The following is a 25,711-nucleotide window of genomic DNA, read 5'->3' as shown; positions in this document are numbered from 1 at the left end:
GGTTTGCACCTTGAAGGGGAACCCTTTTTACTCTTGAAAGGATCCACAGATCATCCCCTACGGCTGCTTTCTGTGATCACTTTTAGGCTTGGGTATTGTGTTCTGCTCTTTGCTGGATGTTCTGAAGGGGATCCTTTTTTACCATTTAAAGGATCCACAGATCATACCTAATGGCTGCTTTCTGTGGACCTCCAATCACCTTGTGCCAAACCCTACCGTCTGCTGTAAAGTCTCAATAATAAACTGTCTACCTCCTGGTCAATGCTCTACATTTGGCTTGGTGTTCTGAAGGTTTTGTTAATCATGGAAATAATTCTGTGGTCATCCCCTGCAGCTTTTTGTTTTGTTGATGGCAACAGTTCATCCTTTTACCAAAAATATACCAAACCCTTGATTTGGGTTTGCTTTCCTGGTACGTCTCCAATGACCTTAATGAGGGTATTTCTGACTTGCACTGAGAGACTCTTTGAATGTGTTTTGGCTCCACAGCCTCAACTTTCAAATGCAACTCTGGAGCTTTGACCTACTTCATTTATGATGAAATATCAAAGAAATAGGCCACATAGGTCTGGAGATTACAGAAGTGAACTGTCAGCAAGTGTTAATATGGGTTAATGCATACACAGAACTTTTCTGAACAACCAGCCAGAAAAGAGTCAGCCAGTTGTTAACCTTTAAAGAATTCTTCCACATGTCTAAATTTGGTTGAAGTGAAAAGTTTTCTTTTTTTAAATTACAATTTTCTGTTGACTATAGATCTAACAGATCTAAATCTAAAGCTAATCATCTACTGCTTATTCTGCTCTGGATCATGGTTCCTTTTGACCAAGAGGACCAAAGACTTTACTCTGAGGTGGAGCCCAGACACCCTTTATAGCAGGGGTGTCGAACTCCAGGCCTTGAGGGCCGGTGTCCTGCTGGTTTTAGATATCACCCTGGGTCAACACACCTGAATCAAATGATTAGTTCATTACCAGGCCTATGGAGAACTTCAAAACATGTTGAGGAGGTAATTTAGCCATTTAAAACACATCTAAAACCTGCAGGACACCGGCCCCCGAGGCCTGGAGTTCGACACCTATGAAATAAAGGGTCTGGTGGGAGTGAAGTTGCTATAAAACACAGGTGTCGAACTCCAGGCCTCGGGGGCCGGTGTCCTGCAGGTTTTAGATGTGTCCCTGATCCAACGCAGCGGATTTAAATGGCTAAATTACCTCCTCAACATGTCTTGAAGTTCTCCAGAGGCCTGGTAATGAACTAATCTTTTGATTCAGCTGTGTTGAAACAGGGTGAGATCTAAAACCTGCAGGACACCGGCCCTCGAGGCCTGGAGTTCGACACCCCTGCTTTATTTCATTCAGTTAGTACCGACAGCTCAAGGCCACAGGTGATGGTAGGAACAAATATCGACCAGTAATATGAATACTGTCACTTCTGAAATTGCTGCCTTGGAGAGGTTGATCATGGGCGATCTATGGTGTAGCAAGCAACTTACCCCAGTAGGGCTTCCCAAGCTAAACTGGTCCCGGGTGAAGGGCCAAATTAAAGAGGACTTAAAGGAATACCCAAGAACGAGGCACCAACGTGCACTTGAACACAAAAACATAAATCCCGTGTATCCATCATGTGAATTAGAGGCCTGAATCCAGGTCCCAAGCTAAACTCTCTTCTCTGTAATATGCTCCAGAACTTCCTGGGTCCAGACAAGACACGGCTTAGTCAACCCTAAGCTTTCGTTCCAGGTGGGTGAGAGGCTGCTCATGTATATCACAAACAGGCAACAACAAAATAAATCACCTACTTTTATTTTCATTTTTATTTAGCATATAAGACTCTTAGTGACCTCAACATTTCTGTGTTCGTTTGTAAGTGAATCCTTCAGCCAGGTTCAACATTTGGCTTTAAAATCACCACATGTCCACTTACTTTTGGTCATGTAGACGATTACACAATATTTGCACACACCTTAACAACATGCACACTCACACACATTTAAATGGATGAAAAAGTCAGGAGATGACACAGACACACACACACAGAGTCAGCAGTTTGTTCAACAGAGTCGTGGTGTGTCTGTGTGTCTTGGTAAAAATCTGTCAGAGACGATACGAATAATACATTAAGCTGAGAAATATGGATGTAAACACACACACACACACACACACACACACACACACACACACGTGCAGGTTTGCTACACAAGCAAATTTTCTATTTGAGGAGCCAGGCAATATGTCCTCATAACTCCAAATGTCCTCACAATACTGGTGTCAAGTACAAACACACACACAGATTCAGGTCTGCTTCAGTAATCCTGAGGACAAAGATGAGCGGAGTTCTGACATCAGCACCTCTTAAAGGACACAGTGTGTATTTTAGTGTGTGTGTGTGTGTGTGTGTGTGTGTGTGTGTGTGTGTGTGTGTGTGTGTGTGTGTCTGTCGCAGTATAGAAAACGATTTTGCGACAGTGTGTGTGTGTGTTTCACTGTGTGTGTATTTGTGTTAAAGCCATTTTCTCTGCTTCTTAGCCGAAAAGCTTAAAACGGTGGGATGATGTCATGCTGTGACACACACTCATTATCGCGCACTTGCACAGACACACACACACACAGACACAGCCTAATCATAACACCCTTCTATGTGTGACTGCTCAAAGATTTTCTCATCTTTTTAGGGAAAGAGACACTTTAAAACCCGTTTAATATTTTTAAAGAAACAAGTCGATCTGACGGTCGTTCAGCTGCTGCTCCAGTCGTGTCACATGACCTTCAGCGCCAAAAGGGAAGCTAAAAATCGACAACACAGCCTGACTGCCACAAAATGTATTTAATGTTTCCATGTTGTGACACATCTCCAACTTTACAATCACCTTATCATAGTCACCGAGGATCTTTTCAAACAAAAATAAAATGTAATCTTCGATGACTCATCTGTGATCCAAACTGAGAAGACAGTTGACTGTTTGGGTCATTTTTCACCAAAAGATCTCAATAAGTAAATAAACAACTACACAAACTGCATTTTCCAGCCTGTATTTGGAATAACCGCATTAATTATCTCATTTACTTAAGACTGGTTTAACAACTGCAGCTGTAAGGTTAAATCTATGGAGGGCTGTAAATGCCAAAACAAATGAATAAAATTAAATGTTAAAAAAACAAAACAAAAAAAAAACATAAAAATTAAATAAAAGATATTTTAGGAAAATCTATAATATAAAACTTAATAAGAGTAAATAAATAAAATCTAAACCTTTATTAAAACAAATTAACTAATGAATATATTAAAGAAAGCAATAAAAAGGGAAACCAAAGAAATAAAATAGAAAAAAAGAATGTCAAATAAATATGTCTTTATAATCGAGCACTGTAACGAAAAATAATTTTCCCTAGGGATCAATAAAGTATTCTGATTCTGATTCTGATATAATTGGAAAACTATTTAGGAAAAAAAATATTTCATAACACATGAATCATCTGAGACATTCATTTATTTATTTATTTATTTATATTTTGGCAGCATCTGTCCTCCATAAATCACTGTCTGTATGCCGGCGGCTGTAGTCTGGACTCGGTGTTTATGAGGACATCTGTGAGCTAGATGCTCCTGTTGAGCAGCACATCAAATCTGGCCAAGGATCAGACTTTCAGAGGGGCCTGCAGGCACACAGGTGCTGGACCCTTCTGGACCTGCCAGGTAAGAAATCGGGGTCACGCACCTGACGCCGTCACCGCCTGCGTGCTGCAAAAAGCTGCCTGCAGCATCCGTGTTCTCCTCCACAGGTCGGCATCAGCTTAGTCAGTGAAGCCAGGAAATAATCATTTACTAAATCCACCACAGTTAAACGTGAAAGAGGAGACATAAAAACAGTCTGAAGAGCCTTTTCACCTCATAAAAGTTAACAGAGTGCACGCACACACGAGCTAAAGCCCCATTTGGATGGGATTAACCTTACAGAGGGAAGCTGGGGTTAAATATTCCCCTGAGGTCTCTAGCAGGGATTTGAAACTTTGCAAGATTACAGGAACAGACGAGCAGAAAGCTGCTTAGAAATCACAGAGAAAGATTCTGCAGAACTTCCCTGAAAATCGCCACATTTTCATAATATAATCCTGGGATAGCTTCCTTTAGATCCACCACATTTAATCAGGAAGGTCTAACAGTTAATACAGCTGCTTTTAATGGCACCAGGTGCGCTTAAAAAAAGAAAAAAAAAAGAAAAGGCGTAATCATAATCATGTCAAACTCGTACAAGGCAGCGACTGTAATCGTCTCATCATTAATTTCCAGTACTTCGGACGTCACTTTGCACCAAATTCTGGAGTAAAACACTGAACTTTAAACATATCTGATCCCTCACATGTTAAATACTAACAAAACATGAGTAGAGGTTAAAGAAAATTACACCTTGATATAAATGAAACTACAAATCTGTAAGAGACACTGAAAGAATGTGATATAAATGGATTTGTGACATCAATTAGAGGTCTAAGAGATGTTGACATAACCATCCATGTATCGATTTTCCACCTCTTCTCCAGGGCTCTGTCCCGAGATGCAAGTTCAACATACCCAGGATATGATTTCCCTCTCTGGCTTAATGCCTAAGGTTTCCCAATCCAGCTTGAAAGAGACAATGCTGCCAGAAGTTGACCAATCAGAAACACAGACAGGTCTAATGGTAGCAGATCAAACTGCAGTATTTGAGAAAAAAAAAATTGGAAGAAAATGAAAAAATAATTTCAATCAAACTGGACTGACGGTTGCTGAGAATCTCGAGGGAGGAGGTTTTTCATTTGACGACGTCCATGGATACTCGGCTTCAGACAGTCATTCACTGCAAATGATTATTATCCAAGTATCAAAAACAATTATTAAAATGAAAATTATATTTGGTTTTACAATTACCTCTGGACCTCTGAAAATGGGGTAGTGTATGAAAATGTCTAAATTCTGAAGACCTGATGCAACACTTTTGTTGTTTGCTTTAAAATCCACTGTGCTGCTGTACAGAGTCAAAACTGCACAAAATACGTTACTGTCCCAAATCTTATGAGCCCGTGTAGGGGTGGGAAGCAAAAATCAATACAGCAGAGTATCACAATATTTTCTGTAGTGATATTGTATCAATACAGGTACACTAAATATCCATCCATCCATCCATCCATTTTCTTCCGCTTATCCGGGGCCGGGTCGCGGGGGCAGCACCCCAAGCAGAGAAGCCCAGACCTCCCTCTCCCCAGCCACCTCCTTCAGCTTATCCGGGGGAACACCAAGGCGTTCCCAGGCCAGCCAAGAGATATAATCTCTCCAGCGTGTCCTGGGTCTGCCGGGTGGCCTCCTCCCGGTGGGACATGCCCAGAAAACCTCGCCCAGGAGGCACCCAGGGGGCATCCTTGTCAGATGCCCGAACCACCTCAACTGGCTCCTTTCGATGTGGAGGAGCAGCGGCTCTACTCCGAGCCCCTTCCGAATGGCCGAACATCTCACCCCATCTCTAAGGGAGAGGCCAGCCACCCTTCGGAGGAAACCCATTTCCGCCACTGCAGCCGCTGCACCAATCCATCTTACGATCTCCCGCTCCCTTCTCCCATCACTCGTGAACAAGACCGAGATACTTAAACTCCTCCACTTGGGGCAGGGTCTCGTCCCTGACCCAGAGTGGGCACTTCACCCTTTTCCGGCTGAGGACCATGGCCTCAGATTTGGAGTGCTGATTCTCATTCCCAACGCTTCACACTCGGCTGCGAACTGTTCCAAGGCGAGCTGGAGCCCATCACCAGGTACACTAAATACTGATATTTTATTAAATAAACTAAGGCTAAGTCCACACGTACATGGGTATTTTTTGAAAACGCAGCTTTTTCTATGCATTTGGGCCTTTCATCCACACTTAAATGGCATTTTCATCACTAAACTCCTAAAAACTCCTCCCAGGGTGGAGATTTTCAAAAACTCAGTTTTTGCGTTTATGTGTGGACAAGGAAAACTGAGATTTAGTCCCACAACGTCAAAGGTGTGAACCTTTGATGACATCACGCTGTGCGCCACGTTATTGATGAATTTCAACAATGGCGGATATAGACAAAATAATGTTGCTGTTAATCTTACTATCTGCAGGTTTTACATGCTTACATATACACACGCAGTTACTGTCTCTCCATTTAGAAAGACTGCTTCTATGCGGCATCTTTGTTTACTCTTTCTTGCCTAGGCTTCTAGACTTCTGATTGGCCAGCATTTCTACACGGTTAGGATTATATCGACACCTGTTGCTTTAGCAAGTTCTTGACAGCATTTGACTTAGTTTTTTGCAGTCACACATGGACGGAGATATTTTTTCAAAACTGCACGCAGGGACAGGATTTTCTTTTTCTTTTTCTTTTAAAACGAAACCAGAAAATCTCTGTGCACAAAAATACCCATGTACATGTGGACGTAGCCTAAAATACTCTGGGAATACTGCGAACGGGAGGACCGATCTCGTCAACATCTTGAGCTAACATTAGCCGAGGAAACTTGCACCAGACTGGACACAAAGATGCCTCCTAATTCAGACCAAACTAATGGCTCAGTCATGTGAGTAAAAATAGGACAGCAGCCTCCTCGCCTGGTGATTGTATTGTGTTTATTCTGCAAATTGTGGGGACTGAATGGCAGTTCATAGCTTGAGGGTGTTGCACACTCACGACCACTCAACCACAAGTCATTGGTCCTATCAGGTCACACAATAGGAGGCAACCTTTCTGCAAACAGTTGCAGTCTGACTCTGAGTACAATTACTCTAAGAGAGGGTTGCTGAGTGCAAACATATTTCTGTCATTGTTGACACCAAAAGATACGCGATTTATCACAGTTAATGACAGTATTAACAGAAACAGGTTGATGTAATGTTAACGTTGGTTAATATAATTGCCAGCTTGACCCCATTCAATCACAGACTGGTAGGAGACGACTGGCATGCTTGACAATTTCATTTTTCAGAAAAAAAAAATTAAAGCGAGATAACTTCATCTTATTGACAAAATGTAACTTACATATTTTAACATAATTTGCAGTTAAAAATGTTGACAAATCATAATATATGTTATTGTAATACTCAGCATAATGCAAAAAGTTAAAAAAATGCCATAACATCATATCCTCCTCAGAACCAGCCTATTGATTTATGTCGTATTCATTTATGACATTTGTTTTTGGTCTATAACTTTTAGCTTATTTGAGCTACCCTGACAAGTCTCGCTGTGCTCAGTAGCGAACATCCTTTCCAATTGGCCTTTCCAATGATAACTTATGTGTTTGGGTGGCCTCTTTTAACTCCAACAAGGCAGGACATCCCAAAAAAAAGTTAAACTGAAATATACTCGTTTCATCAGTTCTCAGGAGGATACTGTAATTGAAATATTGTGGTAATACCATACCGTGGGGTGTCTAAGGATTCTCACCTCTATTAATGTGTGTCACAAACTTATGAGAACAAGTAAGATCACATATTTTACTTCAGGGGTTACATTTGGAGTTTGGGCGACTTCTTAGAGTATTTTAAATTAAATATCAGTGATTTAAGCTGTTAATTTGCTCACTTATATTCTTGCTTTTCTGTCTTTCCACCTACAAATCAGCTGTTGTCACATCTAATCACTGCCTGAGCTTCCTAAACATGGGAAAATAAGATTTATTTTTATTTAACTCTAGGTTTCCCTGCTCAGTTAAGAGAAAATCTCATGGGAAAATTTAACTAATTAACCCAAATTTCTGCTCAGTTTTTCATCATTTTATCTCACGGGGCTCCTGCTTTACTCCTGACTCCTGTGTTTAGCTTTAATTCTTCATTTTCTTTAAAAGTCAAATCCCTTTGAGATGAGTAGTGACATGAAGCAGTAGAGATAAACATGTAAGTATAGTAGTACACTGCGTTTCTGTCATGGTCTGTCTATGTATTATTTACCTGTTGTCTATTTTTATTCTGCTGCTTTCAGCTGTGAGATATTTTTTTTGTCCTGCTGTTTTTCGGCCTTAGCGTTTAACATTTTGGTGTTTTGTTCTTTTTTCCCAGCATCCCCGCTGTGAAGGACTATGACCAGTTTAGCTGGAAGCTGTACACACACACACACACACACACACACACACACGATTATATTATTATCTCTCCAGGAGCCCCACACACAGGTTTACAACACAACACCAAAGCAGCACCATAACGTCTTTGGAAAATGGCTCTGAGGCTCAAACTGCTCAGATTGTAGAGGCTTTTTCAGTCACTTATACTCATCCAAAGCTAGGAATAATTATTGGTTTCATTATCAGTTAGTTTGTTTAATGATGTTTTTGTTCATTGTTTTGTCTGTAAAATGTAAGAACACTGTGAAAACATTGGTTTTGATTTTTTTATTTTTTTTTTATTTTACAAGAAGTGTTTGTTTTGTTTTGTCTGGGGAGGAGGGGGGGTGCATGAGAAATTATTCAAATATATCAATAAATCACATTTTATTTATATAGCTACTGAATTCATGCCAGACAACTTAAGGGCCCTTTTACTTTTCAGGCATCTTTTTGAAGCACTTACTGGTTCAAATCTTCGTGGTGTTCCCCAGGGCACGATTCTGAGGCTACCGTTATTAATTTTATATCTGATACACTCGGGACAAATTACTGAGAGGTTTTCCATTAATACCACTTATATGCTGACGACACTCAACAATATTTAATTTGCAGTTACATAAAAAAGAGAAAGTGTTATAGTTTCACATTTCTCTTGCTGAAATCAGCAAATGTTTGGGATTTTTTTTTAATAAATTAAACTTTTATTTTGATCTAGGCCATCTGGAAAGAAATTGAAGGATGATCATAAATAAGCCTCAAATATGAGTCAATAAGCAAGCGATATTAATATAGTACTTTTTGCAGACAGAAAAACAAGAACATGAGAGAAAAGAAGTTTTTACAATGCGAGAAAAGGGTTTTATTATTAAAATACATTTAAAAGCAGAACCTGGTTTAACTGAATTAAATACATAAATGTGAACTGCTTCAGAATGCAAAATTGGATTTTGACAGAAAACTAAAAGAAAAGATGTTCCTGGGATTATCATTCATTGTTATAACCAAGTAATTAATAATAAAAAGGAAAAGATTTTATAAGAGGTCAATTAGTACGCTGTGGGTGGATCAGTAAGACATGTGAAGACATGACCCCTTCCAAATAGGATATTTTTACATTTCATAGTTTCATTTATGAAAGAGATTAATTGGCACCCACTCAAATCGCAGGTTTCACTATTTTCAGAATTCAATAGTTCAATAAACTTTATTCATCCTTTGTGGGGAAGTTAGACCTTAAACAGCTGCCTAGAATTTGGGTGCTCATCTACTAAATTTAGAATGAAGAGACAAAATTGTTGGCAACAGAGGAATTATTGCATCTTCAGTTTGTTGCACCATTTCTAAAGTATGATTTTAAAATAACCCATTGGTATTCATGTAGGTCTTCTTAGTGCTAAAAGCCCATAAAGGTTCACTACAGAGCTGAGATCCTATTGGGAGCAGTTAAAGGTTAACTCTTACATTCATGACCCACAAATCTGGATAATGTTAAACACTTAGCTGTCTGTTCAGGTCTCTTCAGGAATAATGTGAGTGAGACTGAATAAAAACACACCTCTTAAGTAGAGTGGAGAATGTGTGGCAGTGGTCATGAATAGTTTTTTTTAAAGTGAGCTAAAAATGGTTTACTGAATCTGACACCAAGTGTAAAAGGAGAAAAACTACTGCGAGTACACCTTAGGTGAGTGTTGACATGTTTGTTTCTATTCTAACTCAGCCATGTGGTCAATCAAAACCTTCTTAAAATCAGGTTCATTAAACTGCAGCTTATCGTCATGATAGGATGCCTCTGACTCAAGTTTTATGTACAACAAAAGAGAGCTAATGATCATTTCTAATAAATACTGGATTATATTTAAAACCAATTGCGTTATAATCAATATGACATGTGAAATGTTCAATCCAATTTACAAAAGCCCAAATAAACATGAGTTCAACCTACTTACTGAAGAGTGGAAAATATCCACATACATTCTACATGCTGCTTTGGTTTGTGGATTTCAAGACCACAGAAGAGCACAGTATAGTTTAAAAAAAACAAAAACAAAACCTTTGACACTAACTTTCATTTACAAATGATTGTTTAGTAAATGAAACCCCAAAGATATTTGAATTTATCTTACCAAAGACTACGATAACAAGCAATGTCTCCACATTCATGATACTGGAACAAGATTTTTTGATCTTTTTACCCAAACAGTTCATTTAAAGTGCTGCTTATAGATTCTTTGTTGATCGCTCACTGAAAAATAGAATAATAGGTGGTAGGTTTTGCCAAATAATCTGACTTTTTTTTTTTTTTAATTCCCCTTATTAACTCTACCAAGAAGGTCAAACTATCCACTGAGGTTGAAGAAAGAGATCTTTTCTTGAGCCAGTTGGCCTCTTCTCACAGTAAAGAAGAATAGAATAGAATAATCCTTTAATTGTCCCACAAGGGGAAATTTGGTTGTAACAGCAGCCAGAAAGACACATATACAAACAAACAGTACACAGGACACAGAACAGAAACATACACAATTTTTTCTTACATATTTACAATGGACAATGGTTACTATAAACAGAGTACTGTACAGTTATTAAATTAAATATAAATAACTATTAAATTAAATATAAATAACTACAGATAAGAGGCAAACCAGGTTGTAGTGCGAATCGGTTGATTAACTTATTGCAGTTACAGTGCTGATGTAAACATCTATGATTGTTGGGAGCAGTTCTGATTGTACAGTCTGACAGCTGCAGGGAGGAAGGACCTGCGGAAACGCTCCTTCATGCATCTAGGATGCAGCAATCTCTCACTGAAGGAGCTCTGCAGTTCAGCAACATTTACATGCATGGGGTGGGAGACTCTGTCCATCAGAGATGTTATAAGAATGAGTAGTTGTCTGTTCATAGTATTGTACCTTGCTTTTTGAAATGGAAATGAAAATGAACGTGTGCAAATTCTAGACACCGTGAAATCAATCACAAGTCCAGTGAACATACCACAAATTATCCTGCTTTCTAACACTTAGAATGACCAGAATTTACAAAACTAACTTCATCTATTTTCTACTGCTTATTCAAGGCTGGGTCACGGCGCAGCATTCTACTCCTCCACCTCCTCCAGGTCATCCAGAGAACACCAAAGCATTTCCACACCAGCTGAGAGATGAGTCTTTCTAACGTGTCCTGGATCTACCTCTGTGGTGTCGTCCCAGGAGGACATGCCTGAACCACCTCACCTGTGGAGGAGTAGCAGATTAACTCTATGCTCCTCCCAAATGACTTCTCGCCCTTACCTCGAATGGAGATCCCAGCCACCCTTTGTAGAAAGCTCATTTTTACCCCTTGTATCTTAGATCTCAATCGTTCAGTTACTACTCAGACCTCAATGACCAGAGGTGAGGGTAGGAACGTAGACTGAACTTTGCTTTTACAATCAGACTAACCACAACAGACAGGTACAGCATCCACATCACAACAGACACCACCTGAGGTACTTAAAGTCCTCCACTTTGGGCAGCAACTCATCCCGCAAAATGACCTTCATGTTTTAAGTAAAACTGGAGTCATGGATTCAGTTAGTAGTAGGGTAATTTTCCCATAGACTTCTATTCAAATATCAGACTTTTTGCAACCAGGGTGTCGCCCCCTGGTGGGGTCTGAAAAGAAAGTTGCATCCATGTTTATACTATATTTAGGAGGACCTGTGTTGGATAGTGAAGATGGCCCAGTCTTGCTATTTATTGGGGTTTGGGTACGAAGACAAAACAAAGCTTGGTCATTTTGGTTCAGAAGAGTCTTGACCAGCATGCACGAAACACATCTCCTAAAGAACACACTTCCTACACGCCTACCAAAGCGATAACTGACTAATAAATTGCTTTTTCAAGCTGTCAGTGCAGCTCACAACAACTCAGAGCTGCCCATCACCAAGCTTCCAGAAGCTGGCCAACTGGATGAAAGGGAGGAGGGTCTTATAGAGAGAGCAGAGTGGCAATAAAACAGCTTATTTTGGACACAGAGGCACAGAATTAGATTATTAAAGCTTACTTTGAACGTGAATGATGCAAAAGGCATAAATGGCTCCCTTTAACAAACACCACAAAACATCCAAATACACACTCACTGTGGGTTTAACACCCTACAGCATTCAGCCATGTGTGGCGTTATGGAGGGGGGTGTTATGGAGACATTACAGGCTGCTGTCAGAAAGCCTTAGTCACCGATTTTACCGAGCACCGATCTGTGTGCCAGGCATTTAAACGGCTCACCTGTCATCATGTAGTCAAGCCCTCCATTTCCACATTCATCCAACTAAACTGAGGTCACACATTTCACAGTAACACCGCCCGCGCGCACACTCATACAAGGGCAGACCCTCGCTTGACCAGCCGTTTATCCCGCTCGGTTTATCCGGCGGTTAGCCCGTTAGCAGCCCCACTGCTAGTAACCGGTCACCGGCTGATCAACGTAAAAATCACCGTAACGTCACTGTAACCTCAGCCTTTGCGTCAGATTAACACGAGACAACACACACACTCGCGCGCGCGCGCATGCATGTGTACACGCGCGTGCGCCGCTCTCACTCACTCGCTGGGTATCAGTTACCAAGTTTCACTAATTTAAAGACACCAACCGTCTGCGCGAGCTCCACCAGCGGCGCCAAACCACGCTGCACGAGAGATTGCACGAGCGATAATTAGTGTACACATACACACACACATAAACACACAGACAGACACACATAGTCGCCGGTTTGGTCGTACCTCCCTCCTGGTCCGGTTGGAGACAGGCCGGGATGTTTTTCTTCCAGCCGGGCATGATGCACCTCAGGGCGGATAGGGAGTCCAGGGCGGCCGCTAGCAGACACACACCACCAGCAACGGAAGGAGCAACAGCAACGGCAGCGGCGACAGCAACATGGCTAGTTAGCTTTAGCTTAAGCTGCTCCACTACACAGGGATCCACCTCCCCCTGCACGAGCCTACCTCTCTCTACCTCTCCCTCTTTTTCAACCTCACACAGGCACGCGAGCCTCCCTCTCTCTCTCTCCCCACTCCTCCTCTTTGTCTATGTCTCTCTACCCCCTCCCCCCATATGTAACTCTACCCCGCGAGCCTCGCTGTGGTCTCACGGGAGCGGGAGAGCGACGTTTACAGAGATGGTCAAAAGAAAGAGAGTGGGTGACGTGATGACCGTGAAGGAGCCCGCGAGGCACTGACGCTTTGATGTTACAGAGGGTTCTGAAGACTGTTACAAATGTATCCAAGTTCCACTGAGAGTTCTAAAGACTGTTACAAATGTATCCAGGTTCCACTGAGAGTTCTAAAGACTGTTACAAATGTATCCAGGCTCCACTGAAGGTTCTAAAGACTGTTACAAATGTATCCAGGTTCCACTGAGAGTTCTAAAGACTGTTACAAATGTATCCAAGTTCCACTGAGAGTTCTAAAGACTGTTACAAATGTATCCAGGTTCCACTGAAGGCTCTAAAGACTATTACAAATGTATCCAGGTTCCACTGAGAGTTCTAAAGACTGTTACAAATGTATCCAGGCTCCACTGAAGGTTCTAAAGACTGTTACAAATGTATCCAGGTTCCACTGAGAGTTCTAAAGACTGTTAGAAATGTATCCAGGTTCCACTGAGAGTTCTAAAGACTGTTAGAAATGTATCCAGGTTCCACTGAAGGTTCTAAAGACAAATGTATCTGGTTCATAGTTTAGTTCCTACAGACACGTTGCTAGTGGCGCACCGTTCTTCTGTCTTCATTCATTCAGAGCAGAGATAGAGAGAGAATCTGTAAAGAGACAGAAAGAAATCAATAAGACTGTCAGCCAGACATCCTCCTCCAGCAGCCAGTCAGCCTGTACAGTGATGAAGATCCATAGAGGCAGAGGCGTGGAGAGACTACTGAACCAGAACCAGCAGGACATGGTCCAGAGTCCATATTCTGTACACAAAGAGGTGAAAAACAGCAACAATGGACAAAATGATGACAAGATGAAAAAACAAGTAAACAAAAGAAAAACAGGCAAAAGAGCTACGAGTCGATACAACAGCAACAAAAGCCACAAGTAGTGAAAAATCATCACAAAAATATATATTCTATATATATTCTAATAATAATTTGATGGTGATCTTGGTATTTAATATTTTCATTGCCAAGTCGTGTGGCTTACTTTTACTTATAGTTGTAAAAGTATGTCAGCAGAATTCAGCTGAGGGGGCACAGTGACCTTTGTGAATGGGCCTGGACCCCCGGGCTGTCCATAACACCAATGCTGATGCAGAATTAGAACAAAGAGGCAAAAATGTAAGTTAAAGTGAAAAAATGACAACTATTACAGAGGGAAGGAAAAAAACAAGCACAGAGAGAAACAAACCGACAACAAATAATAACAAGAACACTGAAATATACAATATGACCACTGAAACGCACACAGTGGCTCCAAAGGGACACAAAAATATTGAAAAAAAATACCTCTACTGGAAATTTAAAAAAGCATAAAATCATGCAAAACAGCAACAACGAGAAACAAAAGAATGACAAAGAGATTTTTTTTAGTTTGATACACAGAACACTGCAGTAGTTATTTATACATACACATATAATAACAAATAATTTGGCAAGAACAGATAAGACTTTTGAATCCATGGAGGAACTGTTGAGTTTTTTTCTGTAAAGAGGACCCAGAAATGCTCCTCTGGGCTCGAAGAGTGAAAATATTCCGAAGACTGAATCTGGGCTTCTTCTTTTAGATCATGAACACTACGTCCTTCCAGACCACAGTTTTTCCAGAAAGGGTTTTGTTTATTTAAGCAATGCAATTGAAGCCCAAAGTTCAAAGCCAGCATCTTTGATGGTATGGAGGATCATTAGTGCACATGTTATCGTATGTCTGTGAGGGCCCCAATAATGCTGAACAATTAATACACATTTGCCATTGCTTTTGGGTAACTAATGCTTTAATTAATGTTTTGCTTCTTTGTTGTGAAGCACTCTGTAATACGTATATATCTCAAAAAATGCTTTAGAAATAAAATTTGACTTTGCATTCTTTACCCTGCGTCTTTCTCGGGTAAGGTCTTCCCTGTTTGACCAAGAAACAGTGCAGAGCATTCTTTTTTGAAGCTAAGTTGTTCAAATCAGAACATGTCTCCAGTTAAACCTGATTTATTTATTCAGTGTTTTCAGTTATCTATTTTTTATTTTTTATCTATTTTTTAAAAGAATATTTATTTCTCATAATTTAAATGGAGGTTGTTTAGTAAAGTCTGTGTGTTTTAATATGACTATGAAAATAATGGTTTAGTCTGAATTTCATGGTGTCCATAAACATAAATCGATATGTGATTTTTAAAATAAGCTGTTGATATTTATCCACTTCTGTCTCAACCTCTTGTTGCCATTAACCAGGAGATGTTAACAGGGCGGTATTACAGAGATCTGAGAATAGTGAGAAACTAATTCTCACTACAGAAATGTCAAACTGATGTATTAACATACAGTTCTGGTGTTTTGTGGGCCATGATCAAAAATAAACACAAGGGCTGACAGCCAAGTGTGAAAAAACGGACTGATCTAGTTGTATTTTTAAGTTTATAGCACATCTGCAAACAACAGACCAAAATGCAGAACAGCACAAAATCAAAAAATAAAATAAAATAAAATAAAATAAAAATCAATGAATGAAGAATGAATTTTTTAAACTTCATATAAAAAATATATTATTATACTTTTACTAAAACATTTGGAATGATTATCCGGGAAAAGCTTCTTGTTATCAACTTACTGAAAAAGCACACTTGAAATGAAATGGCCAGCTGGTTTTTTGCATTTGCCTCTCTGGATTTGTGTAGATTTCTGACCTTTGACTCCCAAACATCTTAAAATAAATGTACACTGAGCACTGCTGGGAGAGACGCCTCCTGATATCAGGACATGTTTGGGATGGTTTCTGCCTCAGTCCTAGCAGCGGGATCTTTTTAAAGCATTTCCAACCTCCTGCAGTAATTTTATTACATAGGGTATAAAATAAATATGACCCCTGTGTTTGATTTCCAGCTTCAGCTTTAATATGAAGTGATAAAGCCCACAGATGTGGGCAGCAGTGAACCTGCAGATGTATTAACAGGAAGCCACACAAAGATAATAGCTGCTCGCAGATATTTGAAATCTGGTTCCTGTCCCAACTCGCCTCTGAGGAATTCACCCCATCTCCTCCCAGCTGAGGATTAAAGGGCTATTCCACTAAAAGTTTAAAGGAAAGGAGAACATGGTGCAGGTGACGTCATGTTAATGAAGCGAGAGAGGCAGAGTCATGTCACCGTGGCGACTGAGAAATGCGAGCATTTAAAGAAAAAGGAGGTGTTTTAATCCAAACTGTAACGTTTCTAAAAACCTAATGGTTTTTTTTAATTATAATTGATAATTCATTTACACTCAAAGCTTTTAAAATTAATATAAATTGCATGTAATTATCTGTCTGACTGAATATTTGTTCTGCCACCAACGCCTCCACTCTCCAAATGTGGAGGTTTACACCCTCTAAACACAGAGAATAATATTTTTGTGTGCATATACACAAATGACTACATATGAGACTGAACAGAAGAAAAACTTGGAGGAAATAAATATGAGTCCACAAACACCAATCAGAACATTACAGGCCATGATCATTTCATAAACAGAGACTACAGTGAGTAACTGAGGGGTGCGATTGCCCTGTCCCACTGAAGAGGAACAAAATGACTACATAAACACTACATGGAAGATCTCATTTTTGAAAAATGTGTAGCTCTTAAAGTCCAGATCAAAATTATACATGTACACAGTTCCACTTTTTAAAATGTCTGGATTTAAAGAAGAATCTTTGTAGGACCCATGAACCCATCTTTATCCTGCCTGAACAGGTTATGACATGATCTCTGGTGTTTCTGTGGGTCAACTTATCTCCTCCCTGAAACGGTTTGACAAACTTTACCTTCACACTATGAACATCTTCTGAGTTACAGACCCTCAGAAGGCAGAAGAGTGCATTGAAATTTGGTGTTTGATCCCTCATAGCTTTATGAGTACCGAGACATCAACATGAAGGTGATCTACATTAAAAACAACATGTAAGCTCTGTTAGAAACTGCAACTTTATCCACGTCACACCAACTCCAAGTGTCACGATCTGAAGCCAACATCTTGTTTCTTTGTCAGTAACCAACTCTGAGCGTCACCGGACATCATAGTTTGGATGAACTACAGGAGTTTAACATCAGATTAACAGAAACGAGCACTGATGTTCTGGATGTTTGATCTGCTTCTGACTCACTGGACAGAAATCAACAACACCTCCTTTCTCCCACACTGTTAAAGCTATAACTGCATTAACATGACTGGTAAGAGGTGCTGTTGATACCACAAGTTAGAATATGTGAATTATTATTATTATTATTATGTCTTTATTTTGAATATTTTTTTAAAATAAAACATCAAAAAAGACAAAACCACAAACAAAACAAAACATATTCATAATCACAATAAATAACCTCACACGTGTAAAAAAGAAGTAGGAAGAAGTACCTAATCACAAGAACGTTGACTTCAAGGTGCTTTATATTGTATGATAAAGACCCTACAATAATACAGAAAACACCCATCAATGAGTCAACTCCCAATGACCAAGCACTTGGCGACAGTGAGAAAGAAGAACTCCCTTTAAGCAGGACGAAGCCTTCAGCAGAACGAGGCTCAGGGAGGTGCGGCCATCTGCTGTGACCAGTTCAGGGTGAGGGGAGAGAGACAGGACGAAAGACACTCTTTTCTGAGTTTTTTCATTGTTTTTGGTTTTTTTTAATGTTTTTAAGCATTCAGTCATTAACATGTTGCTATGTGAATTTTTTATGTTCAACAAGCAGGTCAGTGGAACAATATATGCAGCTGTGGTTAAAGCTGTGGTTAAAGCTGAGAGTACTTTTTCTCCTCATGTCAGAAATAACAGTTTAAACACAGAGACAGGTGGGACTACATCTGCAGTGGACTCTGACAGGAAGGAGTAAAAAAAAGAAAATCCCCTGTATGTCAAAACAACGCCAGCCTGTCTGACAAGGGCGGCGATTAACTGACAGCCTTCAATGTGACGAGCGACCATCTTTCATCCCCGTGGATCGGCGCAGAGAGGGAGGAGGAGGCGGAAGAGGAGGAAAAGGAGCAGTGAAGCGGAAGAATGAGTCTCTGCAGGCTACAAGACAAAAAGCAGAGACTGACCTCGATATGAAGAGAGCAGGGGGGACTCGTGTGATCCCATCAGAGAGAATCCTGCAGCTTTACAGCCCTCACACCAAACCTGCACTCACAAACTATCAGCAGTATTTATGGTGAACATTGTTTACAGAGTCATCTGCACTCAGTCAGTGTGTCTTCAAACATGTTCATACTCTCCTTTTTCAGCCTGTAAGGACTCCCAGGACATCATAAAATAGATCCAGTGAACTCCTGACCTCAAAAACAGCCGATCTCACCACCAGGTCCATTTAAGTCTATGCCCCGTAGCTTTGGACCATCTCACATGATCTTCAACAGCAGCAGATGGAGCCTGGCCTTGTCCTTCACACTTAGTTCATATATGAGTTTGATGATCTCCCAGAATAAACATGTAATTCATAATTACTGAAATCAGTGCGTGCTCATTCTTCAGACTCAGCTCATGTGTTGCCAGGGGCTTCGGGGAGCTCTGTGCCAAATTTGAGGTCATCTGGTTGAGCGGTTTTCATGTTTTGGCTAAATGTTGCTCTCCATTAAAGGGACAGCTGCCTGGGAAATTCATTGCTTTGTATTCGAAGGTTGAACCATCACAGATAAATGCGTTAACCTGAACCTTAACCCACAAACAGACCTATGGTGGGTTTTAAAAAACCTCAAGAGCCAAAAGGTTCTAAATTTTTGCAACTCACTGGCTCTCAGAACATACCTGCATTGTTTCTAATGACCAACAGGGGGTGACTTCTCTGGCTGCAAAGAAGACATTTATTAGCCCTTTTTCATTAGCGTCTACTTGGATCGTCTTGTGACAGCTCAATACGGTTTAAAGGTTTTTCATTAGGTGGTAGTACCTGGTAACAGGTACCTTTTTAAGTACCTGCTCGCCCGGGGTTCCAAGTGATCTGAGGTGATCTGAAAATGTGACATCAACAGAGTGAATGCCACCGATTGGCTAATAAGTGGGCTCACTCAATGAGTCATGAGAGCGACTCCTTGAAAATCAAAACTGCCGATGCTGAAACCTGGCGAGTCACATCAAGCTTATCTGAGTAGGTACTAATGGAAACGGGCTATATAAGAACCTCAGACTTTGTTTGAAATGGAGACTTCTATGATGAGCTTTTAGTCTCAGTCGCCAGTTTTAAGTCTTAGTCAGTGCAGCATGAGTTTCATTTAGTAAACTGTGGTCTGACTTAGAGTCAAGCACACATTAAAGCAGGGTACATGGTGGGACAGTGTGGGTTTTGATTCAGCAGGGGCTTGCTTGCAGTTTTGGAGATTTCCATCTTTAAATTTTCTTTTCAGGCAGTTGATGGAGTTTGGATGTTTTGTATTGTTTGCTAATGAAGTAATTCATGAGTTACCGCGTCAACTTAAAGGGGGTTTAGATTTGAATTAGTCGCCGTTATTGATTCGGAGCAGTCCATGTGAGCTAAGCCTTCTCTGGCTGTGTGGTTCTGTGGTGTAGCGGTCATCACATCTGCTTTACACGCAGACGGTCCTGAGTTCAATCCCCAGTGGAACCACAAATCCAGCTTTGATGCCAAGATTGTCTTGGATCAAAGGTGAATAATGAATCTTGATAACTTCTTTTTTTTAAAGACAAAAAACATCATCTCCTTTTCATCAGAGAGTTTATATAGTAATTTAAATGTATATAATGATTATTTGAAAACTGAGTCTAGGTAGAGGATTGGCTGGAGCTGTTTTTCAGACTAACCAGGTGCTTCGGACATGTGGAACTTAGGAAAGTTAAATATTGCAGACTTATATGGATGAAGTTTGAGCGATAAGAGGAACATATCCCAAAAGAAATTCCACTAAACCCAGAGCTGCTGCGGTTTGGTTTGTATCCAGGAGGACAAACAGTAATAAAACAGGCAAACATCAGTGAACTCTTTTAGTATAATTTTGCGTCCAAACTCGAAGTCTCACAGCTATCAGAGGAGGTGAACGACACTCAGACTATGGGTGGATCAACCACAGGTGACAGGAAGTGGGGGGTTTAAATCAAACCATCACTAAACTGGCACCAAATCCCCATCTTTTATATACAGTCTCAAGGCCTTGGTGTGGCTCTTCTAGTAGCTTCCAGAAGTTCATCAATCAGACTAAAGTGGACTTTTAGGGAGGGAGGCTCTTAAAGACACAGGAGAGGATAGACTGAGGGGCTTCATTTAGTATCATTTAGTAATTGACAAGTTAATTAGTGTGTGGAGTCCATGGGGCAGATGTCATCTTTTATTTACAGTTTATGGCGAAACCAAAACCAAAACTGCAGCTCTTGGTGCTTCAGCCTGAGCTTCATCTGTCGGACCCTGAGCTTGGGAGCTTCATTAACATGCAGGACATGAACACAGTGATGAACTCAGGTGAGCCTCCGTGGATTTTTCATCTTCATCAAGCCAAGGCTGATGATAAGCTGATGAGTCTGAAAGCGTGAATGGATTAATGATCCTCTTCATTGCTTCTCCGTCGAGTTAAAGAAATAAAAAAAGTGCATCATCATTATTTCCTGAGAGATTTCGGAAGAAGACTGCGAGTACTTGAGATGCAGCTGCAGCCTCATTTCATAGATTACTGTCAAACGCTGTCAATGCTTTAACACACTCGTATGCAAACACGCACACACGCGCTGGAATCACAGCGTGCATATGTCAGAGGCTGCATTATGTGTCAACAGAAAGAGAGAGCGCCTGGGGGTTTGTAAACATCCCACTCAACTGATCTGTGACTCATCACACACACACCACTCCGCTCCCGCCTCTGTGAGGACCCCTCACTGATACCAAGCATTTCCTTTTCCTTCACTCGGACTCCAACCTGAACCTGAAAACCAGGCCTGGAGAAGCTCCAGCTGTACCCGAAACGAGGACAAGCTGAAGCAGAGGCTGGTTCTTCCAAAGGCAGACAAGAACACCCCCCCAGCCTCATGTTTCCATAATTTCAGAGTCCGTTACACTGACTCACAGTAATGCAGAGGAGACTCTGTTGTCTTTTTGTGTGTTACTTTGGTTGTTTTTCCTTCTTTTGTTGTCATTTTGTGCAAAAGCCATGAATTTGTTTGTGTTCATGGGCGCAGCTGGTGATGGGCCTGTTATAGTGAAAATCAGCATGAATTTGTAATGTTTCTAATGTATTTCAGCAGGAAACTATTCCCTGTCTGCAGTTGTCCAGACAAAGTGGGAACACATCACCATGGTAACCAATAAAACAGAGCCTTAAAAGAAGTGGCAACCTAAACGTAAGCGAGCAATGCATCCTGAGTCCTTAAAAGAAAAGATAATTATGTGTGGAAATCTGTGACGTGCACTCAAATTTGGGTCTTTGTGTGAGCTGCATTTGCTTCTCTGCCAGCATGTCCGACCTCCAGCAGTCACATTTTTTTGTCTGTTAAAAGTGGAAAGTAACCCTGAACGTCTGGAACCCCTTTCTGGAATACTTTGTGAAAGCCAGACTGGGCTAAACTGGACACAGATTTGTAAACTCTCATCTATCCCACCTTTTGGTATTTCTGTCCTGTGGTGTTTTGTGATGTGCATGTTTATTTGAATTAACTGTTTTTTCTGTAACACATCGGAGCCAGTCTGTTTTTGTTTTTGTTTAATATTCTGAAAATCTAAAATAAAATTATCCAAAAAAAAGAAGTGGAAAGTAACCCTGCTGGTTTCACTTAGAACAGAGGTTCAATCAGAACATCTCGTACAAACTGAGAAGTCTTCTTCTTTTTCTCTTAGCTCCTTCCTTCAGGCCTCTGCACAGAGGATCATCTGCCCCCATTTACATCCTATGCAGCAGCATATATGTTCTCCTTCGCTACGTCCACTAGATCCCATCTGTTCCTCCTGTCTGGCAGCTCCATCTTTGTCCAGTATATCCATTCTCTCTCCTCTGCACGTCCAAACAGCTCAGCCTGAGCTGTCCCTCAGACATTTAAATCTATCTTCACTCCCTCTTCTCCTTGTATCGTCACCTTTCTACCTGCCTCCCTCTAAAACTCATTGTGTCTTTCTTCGCCTGCCTTTCTTTCTCTCCCACTGCCTCCTAATATGCCTATCCCTCTCCTCTTCCTTTTCTTCCTTTATCACAGTTTCCACCAGCACCTGCTGACCAACAGCATTGAGGTAGTTATTGGTAATATGGGCTCCGACTGATGCACTATGGAAATTTCATTCTCCTTGACCCATAGGTGTGTTTTAGCAAAGATTATACACTTGATGCGTCCTTCCTCATTTGTTCTACATTTTTCATGCATTTTGAACTGTCCTGTAGATTCACACAGTTAAGCAGCTCACACGGAGGTCAGCCCGTGTAATACAGCTGATTTTTTTCTTCAGATCAGGATGTACATGTTTCTGATCTGATTAAAAATGTTCTAACTGTGCTAAGCACTCAACTTCAAGGAGTTTTTCTCTTCATTTACCTTTGTGATGTCACCAAGAGCAGCTATTCCTAATATGGTCATCTCAGGCTGAGGGGGAGGGGCTAAAACAGCCTTTTTAAGACAGAAGATGAAGTGAGGGACTGCCCTGTGAATCATACATAGCTGCCCTAGCAGAATCCAAGGATAAAATACAGTCCCCATTTACTAAGAGCAATATTTAATTTCTCCTGAATTTCACACAGACGACTTTTAACATCAAATAAAATCCAGATTTACTTTTTAATGTTCATATTTACACAGTGAGACTCACTGTTTTAGTCCCTAGAGGATCTTACAGTACACCTCTGTAAACACTCATGTCCTCACAACATCAGTATTACACACACAAACACACACACACTGAATTGCATACTGAATGCATTCAAGCTACAAAAACAGCATCCTGAATATCCTGACTGCGTCTCCCGCATGTATAAAATTACTGTGTGAGTGGTGATTCATTTCTGAGCAGAGGATAATATGCTCAATATAGCTCTAAACACACACAGGCACACGCACACATACACACACACACACACACACAGTTTACAGGTCCTGTTAAAGGGTGGAGCTCTCACTGAGGCTCTGAATAAAAACACCTGCTGCAGGTGAATCACAGCATTGAACACTGCTTGTAAAACTGATGGATTCAAGAACACAGTTTAGTCTAGATGTTCTCAGCCTGCAGTTCCGCTGCAGCGACAGTGGGTAAACCTGAGGGGCCGTGAGAGGATTTCATGGAAGCGAATGTGAAGTTACATCTTAAATATATAGAGCAGAGCAGAATGACTGAAGGAGGCAACTTTTATGTCCTGATGAGGGACGTTTTTGTTTTGTTTTGTTTAAATTTCAAATATTATTCTGTTTAACTTTTATGCAGAAAGTTATAATTAGAAGATAAAAAAAATCATTTTATCTGTTGTGTCTTTTATTTCTGAAGTATGAGTTCAATGACTGAGGCTGTGTTTTAAATGATCATTTAGTATCTTTATCTTTTTTTTTTTTTTTTTTTACCTTTCCTAACGCTTCATTAAAATGGCAAAACAAATCTCATAAATGAAATAAAATTTTTTATTTCTCATCATCTACACTAAATAACTGAAAGATTCTGGAGGAATCTCTGTGCGCAATATTGGTCGCCTGTGATCTTCGGGCTGCTTTGAGGTCAGACAAAACACAATAGTCCCCAGCAGACTGTTCACAAAGCTGAGGGATCTGGGACTCAACAGCCGTCTGTGTGCATGGGTGTTGGACTTCCTCACTGGCAGAACTCAGGTGGTGAGGGTGGGTAGATGCGTCTCTAACAGCATCACTATCAACACAGGAGCACCACAGGGATGTGTCCTCTCGCCACTGCTCTACTCCCTCTACACTTCAGACTGTGTGGCCACCCACGGCTCCAACACCATTGTGAAGTTTGCTGACGACACAGTGGTGTTGGGCGCCATCTCAAGAATAAAGCTCTTCAGAGAGTGATCCGTACAGCAGAACGCTGCTGCAGGATTGCTCTCCCCCCGCTTCAGGACACCTACACCAGGAGATGCTGGATTAGAGCAGCGCAGATACTGAAGGACCCGTCCCATCCTGGCAACAAACTGTTCCAACTTCTGCAATCCGGTAGAAGGTTCCGCATCATCCGGGCAAGGACAGAGAGACTCAAGAGGAGCTTCTATTCCCAAGCCATCCGGGCCCTAACCCCCCCCCACACACACACACACACACACCCGCCCTCTCACATCATCCATAAGTGACTGAGACAGGACTCTCTTCCAGACACTCTAAACCCACCGGCGCAATGTACATTTCAAATTCCTTTAATTTTAGATATGTTCATATTGTCTATTTTGTAAAATAGTCAGATTGTCTATTCTTATTTAATTCACTTAATGTACAGAATTCACCTGCTTGCTGCATACATGCTACTACTGCACATTCACCTAATGTATATATTATATATAATGTTCTTCCTCTCCCTTTCGCACAAGTCGAGGAGCGTGTCAGGTTACATTTCACTGTGTGTTATACTTGTATAACTATACATGTGAAGAATAAAGAACCTTGAACCTTGAAATCAGACTTTTTAAATTCTTTTTGGAAAACACAGATGCTAAATAGAAGAGGGACCACCAAGCTTGTTATCAGCGCTCAGTTCAAAGCCTGCATTTCTGATGGTATGGGGGTATATTAGTGTCAATGGAATTAGCAGCTTTCACATTTGGAAATACACCATCAATGCTAAAAGGTATACACAGGTTTTAGAGCAACATCTGCTCCATGGGACAACATTCCTCTCCCAAAAGTTCCAAAAGTGTTCTCCTCAGTTCCCAGATGTTTACAGATTGGTGGACTCCTATCAACACTGGACATTATCCCTGATGACTGACTGTCACCTCCACAGTGAAATCATTAATCTTATCTCTGCAAGTCAGTTTTTTTTAAGCTGACATCTTCTTTGCCTGTTCCTCTTGCCTGGCAGCTCCATCTTCAACATCCTTTATCTAATACAGTCACTATCCCTCCTCTTCACATGTCCAAACCATCAATCAGAGAAGGTCGCACTAACATCTTGTGAACCTCCCCATTCACTCTTGCTGCTATCATTTTATTACTTTGGATGCCTCGCTGTTTTTTTTTTAAGCTGACCTCTATTTAACTATTTTTAAAACTATTTTTTTGTGTATCACTACTGAATGTTACTGTGCACGTGATAATAAAACCTCTTAATCTGATTCTTTTTGACCTCAGTCAAAAAAAGGGAATAAAAAAAAAGATAAAATGTCGAATCTATGACTTAAAGACTTTCAGTGAGTCGTTTTAATTCACACTTTGGACTCGGGGTGAGTGTTTCATGCTGATTTTCATTTTATCTGGGGTAAAATGACCTTTTATGAGGGTTTAGAAAGACAAACTGACAGAAAAATTGGTCAAACTGTGACCTTCGA

General features: G+C 40.6%; 1 protein-coding gene and 1 non-coding gene across 3 annotated transcripts in view; one reads left to right on the top strand and one right to left on the bottom strand.

Moving 5' to 3' along the window:
- Window positions 1-14,137, bottom strand: part of grip1 (glutamate receptor interacting protein 1) — an 82,342-nt gene extending 68,205 nt beyond the window's left edge. The window contains exon 1 of one of the 2 annotated variants that reach the window (XM_025899738.1): window positions 12,858-14,137. In XM_025899738.1, coding sequence (XP_025755523.1) covers window positions 12,858-12,912 — 55 coding nt within the window. In that variant the 5' untranslated portion in view covers window positions 12,913-14,137. The remainder of the gene's footprint in view (window positions 1-12,857) is intronic. The other variant, XM_025899734.1, reaches the window with a different exon arrangement.
- A 5,662-nt stretch (window positions 14,138-19,799) lies between these two features.
- On the top strand, window positions 19,800-19,872 carry trnav-uac (transfer RNA valine (anticodon UAC)). Its single transcript has one exon. It is a non-coding gene; the product is annotated as a tRNA-Val (tRNA).
- The last annotated feature ends 5,839 nt before the right edge of the window (window positions 19,873-25,711 follow it).

This window comes from Oreochromis niloticus, linkage group LG17 (assembly GCF_001858045.2).
Source record: "Oreochromis niloticus isolate F11D_XX linkage group LG17, O_niloticus_UMD_NMBU, whole genome shotgun sequence".
NCBI classification, from domain to species: Eukaryota; Metazoa; Chordata; class Actinopteri; order Cichliformes; family Cichlidae; genus Oreochromis; species Oreochromis niloticus.
This window is presented reverse-complemented; position numbering and strand designations above follow the sequence as displayed.